The 5,660-nt window shown below is 37.5% G+C and overlaps 1 protein-coding gene across 1 annotated transcript in view; it reads right to left on the bottom strand.

Annotated features, from left to right (window-relative positions):
* The window catches only part of LOC106875298 (uncharacterized), a 53,856-nt gene that overhangs the window by 10,662 nt on the left and 37,534 nt on the right, over positions 1 to 5,660 (bottom strand). The window contains exons 7-8 of the mRNA XM_014923386.2: positions 2,853 to 2,977; positions 1,583 to 1,654 (exon numbers count right to left, since the gene is read on the bottom strand). Of these exons, the coding sequence (XP_014778872.2) occupies positions 1,583 to 1,654; positions 2,853 to 2,977 (197 nt within the window). The remainder of the gene's footprint in view (positions 1 to 1,582; positions 1,655 to 2,852; positions 2,978 to 5,660) is intronic.

Here is a 5,660-nt window from a genome sequence, read left to right as displayed (position 1 = left end):
TTTTTTTTTTTTTTTTTTTTTTGCTTTTAAAATCTAGCACTTATTCTGAACCGCTAATTTATGGGAGGCAGGGCATAAACAAACCAACACCAATTGTCAAGTAGTGCAGAGGACAAACACAAACATACACACATACATATATGTATGAGGGGCTTCCACAGTTTCCATCTTCCAAATTCATTTGCAAAGCATTGGTCAGCCTGGGGCGATAGTAGAAGACATTTGCCCAAGTAATATTAGTTCCTTAAATGGTGAATTGGCAATCACTTGGAGCATCAAATGAAATGTCAAGCAGTATTTGTTCCAACTCTCTGCACTTGAAGTTCAAATCCTGCTGAGACCAACTTTGCCTTTCATCCTTTCAGGGTTGATAAAAATATAGGGAAGCAGGGCAGTGGATTAGTGGAACTGTTAAGGGTGTTAGAGAAAGGATGCCCTGTAGCATCTTTTCTGGATCTTTGTGCTCTGACAGCAATAACTTATGATGACACTGACGCCAAGCTGTAGCAACCATGCCTTTCCTTTAAACATTACTGGTGGCATGGACAAGGCTGACATGCATGGACAGGCAACTGCTTGTCATCCACAACAGCCTTGCATCTCGCCTATGCCTGCACTTTGTAAGAGACACTTTCCCTAAATGCAGAAAACCCATGGCCAGCTATGCTTGAAAGAGACCCTAGTAGATATTAGTTCTTAGCTCGCATTTGCAATGGTAAAAGTCACCTGTTTCTTTCATAGGGTAAGCTTTTGTACCAGAACCTGAATCAAGAAATTCAATGGTTTTCTTACTTACTAAAATTGGTATGAGAATGGTATTTAGCCTTTATACAATGATCAGGTTGATGTTATAAGCAAACTATGTTTCTGCAAGGAAGAATGTGATGATCCCTGCAAGAGTACATCATTTTATTGGCATAATGACCCACCCAAGATACTACATCGCTTTATATGACATTGATGATATATATCATTATTATTAAACATTCATCTCCCGAGTTGGTGTGGTTTTTTGGTTAACTTGTTAATTCCGATTAAGGAACAGAGATAAATGTTATGTTTCCCAAGACTAATCTAAGCTTAATAATTGTATTTGCACACTCCATCTCAATCATTTGATCTACACATTCTCTGTCAAAATTCATCTGACATCTCCCACACCATCACTACTGCCTACTGAGAAGAATTTATATCATTGTTCCTTGCCTGTGTGAGGTCTGACTGAGGCTCCACTCCATCTTACTTCTTGCACACAGCACATATCTACATATCTCCATTCTCCCAAGCCTTACCATTCATTGGATCTATATTGACTGTGACTGATCTAAGATTGTGGACTGGATGGGAAGATTGAGTGGGTGGCATCAGAAAAGAAAGTTTACAGAAATGTCTACCTGAAGGCAGAGGGCTCCTTCACACGATCCAATTAATTACACAAGTATTACTGTTCAAAAAATTACTATATCCACCAGATCCTGAAATCCTCAGTGAGTGGGAAAGCTACCCAGAGACTGAGCAACTCTTTGCATAATTGAGTAAAATTTCAGAGGCAGAAGACTGTTGAAATGTCAGAGACACTTACCTTTAGGAGAAGAACCGATCATATCAGCAACCTGTTCTCTTGCATCTTCAATGACCTCATGAGAAGTGTTAACTAGAAACAGGAGATAGAAAAAAATGTTCTTATAATTATATTGCATATGTACAGGACTTTCCTTCAAATTTCAGTAACCGTATCAAATCAAATTTTGAATTAGCATCAAAGAATGATTTTTTTTTTCTTTATATTTTCAATGGTTTGGAACTGTGTCAGTGTTGTTCACACATTCTCCAAACTGGAGAGATTGATGTGGTTGATGTTCATGATAGCTGTAATGAAAACATGGCCAAGGAAGAAATTCTTAACGGTTGACATTTTGAGCAGCAAAGACTGGGAAAGTAGAGCATAACTTGGAAGATGGACACAATATGGCTGCTGAAAAGAGGAAAGATAAATGAACTGGGCAGGCCAAAGTTACTTGAGATCAACTAAGTTTGAGAGTCCAGGATAGGAGTGTGTTGGTGAACAACTTCAAGCCAGTAGGTCAGGAGACAGTTTTTTTTTTCTTTTTGGGGGGTATGTGGTTAATCTAGGCTGTCTGTATATGATGCAGCAGCACTACCCCAAGTGTGGAGCACTATTACATTGAGGGGCTCACCTGGCCTTTGTAAAGGGTTAGGGTTAGGGTTAGGGTTAGTAATTGTTGGCAAATGTTTCTTGGCTCTGAAGAAGGTCAGTCTTTGTGATGTAGTAGTCACTGTTACGCTGAAAGGAACACCAAGAGAGAACCTCAGACAGGGAAGCCGAGCATTTGTACATGAGTAACTTTGTATGACTACAGGGGTACATAGGCACACAAACACAATGCTGCTATTGGATGTGAGGGCAAATAGGCTATTGATGAACAGGAGGAGAAAATGTGGGCAAAATGAAGTTGATATAATGTGGGTCAGAGTGAATTCTGTCAGCACATACCACAATGGTGTGGTATGAAAGGAAGCCTCTAACCCAGGAAGCAAGAGATAGATGAAGTCCATAAAAAAGTAGTTTAGCGATATTGCCTGTACAGGTGCATGATGTGCCTCATGTCAGATGTTGAAGTGATCACAGAGCAACATGAAATAAAATTTTTTGCTCAAGGACATAATGCCACCACCCAATCTAAGAATTGAAACCACAATCTCACAATCTTAAAGTGCAACACACTGACCACTAGGTCATGTGCTTTCACACTACATCAATACTAAGCATGGATTTTATGACTCAAAAACACAAATTTCATTTTCTCAACGAACAAACTCAAAGAACTTACCGATTTCTTTATTGTCTGAGAAGTAGATACTACTTGGATTAAACCATTTCTTCTTTAGAGTGTGTGATATAACATCAATTACCTGGGGAGCATGTGGTGTTGAAGCATTGTAATCCAAGTAAATTCTGTACAGGAAGGAAGGTAGAAATAAATAAACATTTACATAATTACAAGTAAGAAAAAGTAGCAGATATACAAGTGTAAGATATTCCTGCTGCAAATCAAATTACTTTTAGCAATGATGCTAGTTTATTGCAGGTGAAACCAGGTGCCTATTTTCCAGTTCTATGAAATGAAGTTCAGTGGAAGTGTTATCTCTGGAGACAATAAGAGAAATAAGTTATTAAATTAGAAGTATAATTATTAATAAACCATTTAAATTACTTAGGAAGACGTGGGACAAAGTGGTGAAAAAGGATCATCAGATGCTGGGCCTCACTGAAGAAATGACAAGGGACCGGGATTTGTGGCAATTTGCTGTACTTGAGGAGACATACCAAGCAAAGTAAAATCATGGCCATCCATACATACAGGTCTTTGTCTTGCCAGTGGCACATATGAAGCACCCTGCACCCTCTGTAAAGTGGCTGGTGTTAGGAAGGGCATCCAACTGTAGAAACCATGCCAAAACAGACAAATGGACTCTGGACAACACTGTGGCTGGCCAGCTCCTGTCAAACCGTCCAACCCATGCCAGCATGGAAAACGGACGTTAAATGATGATGATGATGAATTGCTAATACTGTACCCTCAGGCTTTACACCATTTGTCTCAGTTGTTTATAACTGATGGTACACAGCACTGTGACTGGTAGGACAGAAAATAATCTACTCCTCAAATTCATATAAATCTTTTATTTGCTAAGCTATTAAGCTATTCTGCCTAAAGTTGCAAAACATTTTTATTGAAATGGAAAATAGAATTCCGCAAAGCACAAAATATGCAAATGTAAGAAACAGAGAGATAGATTAATGAATCTCACACACAGACATAGGGAGAGAGGGATAGAAAAAAATAAAAAAGAATTTGTACCACCAACCCCAAGCAATCAGTTTAGAAGAATGCACAATTGCAATGCACTGATTTTGACAAAGAATGGCTGGTTTGCCAAATGTCTGACTAAAATCTTTGGAACACATAATTTGGCACCAAATTAATTGTAGCTGGTCATGCTTTTCCCCACCACAGGAGTTATTGTTTAGCTCCAGGACAACCATGATCTAGCAGGTCCACAATGAAAGACATTCCATCCATGACCATACTGTCTTTTTCCATTTTTTCTACAGTCACATTACCAAATATGGTGTTCTTTTTCTACTGCTATGGCCTCTGCTCCTCACAGCTGACTGGGCTCATGCCACCTACATACGAGTATTCCTGTTCTACTCATCTCTCCCTTAATAATCACTTGTGTCTAATTCTCACTCCTGCAAAGCCCCACACCAACCAATGTCCCTAGTCTTTCCCTTCCAGAACATCTTTGGAAATTCCTTTCCTACTTTTGTCTTTCCCAGGGTATTGATTTACATTAATGGCATCACTCTTGCTGGTCTAAGAGGGCTTGAGAAGGCCATAAACACTGCTCCTTTCTCCAGAACCAGCAAGAAAAAATAAAAAAGATACTCATGCATAATTTAGCAGCTACTTCTAGCAAGCAAGCAGACACATGGAGGTCCTGTCATCAGGTCATCCCTCCAAAGTAGACAGAACAAGAACCAGAATGGTAATGAGTCTGTTCTATCTACTCTGCTTTACTCTACTTATCAATAATGATGGTCTCTAATCAAAAGAATTTCTAATTCAAATGTACATTGATATGTATGCACACATACACAATTTAGTTTTTGAATCTCAAGTTACTATATCCTCTTTACAAGTTAACATCTTCACCTGTAAGAATACAATTAGTCGAATATAGGTTTAAACAGAAACCTTGAAAAGCTACAGTTCTTAAGTAGAGAACAAAAATAACACATCACTTAATGGTGGTTCTTTAATTTAACCAGTAAGTAGGATAATAAAAACATCTAAATTGGCTGTTTTTGTTATGGAAGAAATTTAACAAATAAAAAATAAAAATTACACACACACAATACAACTTGAGAACTTTGAAATTGCAGGCCTTGCGCCTTAACTAAAGACCATGGTTTTCAACATAGAGATCCAGTTAGAAAAAAACAAAAAAAAAAAAAAGATGATTGCAGAAAGGAAGGTTACTTTAGCATCTGAAAAAATTAATTTTTGGTTGTGATATTGTATAATAAAATAACTTGAGACCAAAATTTCCAAACTCATAATTAGAGCAAAAATTTTTTTAACTAGATCAGTATTTGTCAAACAAGAAGCACTTTGTTCCCAGGGGAAATGAATTCCAGTCAAAGAAGGCACTTCAAACTGGGAAAGAATATATTTTGTGTACTTTATATCTCAAATGAAATATCAATATACATAACTATACAACTGACCACAAATTAACAGTTCAGAGCAAAAAAAAAAAGAACTGTCTCTTCAAACTGAATCCCATTTGAGACTCTTTGATTATTGATGTTTGAAAAATGTGCTCATAGTAATATGGTAGTTAGGCTCAGCAAGTGCATTTGTCCTTTGTAACAACATAGTAGGTCGTATGTACCTTTAGTATTGTTGTGGAGATATATTAAGTAAAAATCAAGAACATCTCAACACCTGTGACTCTGGTGGTCTTCAAGCAAAGTTATCTGGATTTTTTCGTTAGTATTCTAGTTTGCATGCAAACCAAAGTAGACATTAAATTAGTTTCAAATTTTGACACGAGGGCAATTTCAGGAG

This window comes from Octopus bimaculoides, chromosome 6 (genome assembly GCF_001194135.2).
Source record: "Octopus bimaculoides isolate UCB-OBI-ISO-001 chromosome 6, ASM119413v2, whole genome shotgun sequence".
NCBI classification, from domain to species: domain Eukaryota; kingdom Metazoa; phylum Mollusca; class Cephalopoda; order Octopoda; family Octopodidae; genus Octopus; species Octopus bimaculoides.
This window is presented reverse-complemented; position numbering and strand designations above follow the sequence as displayed.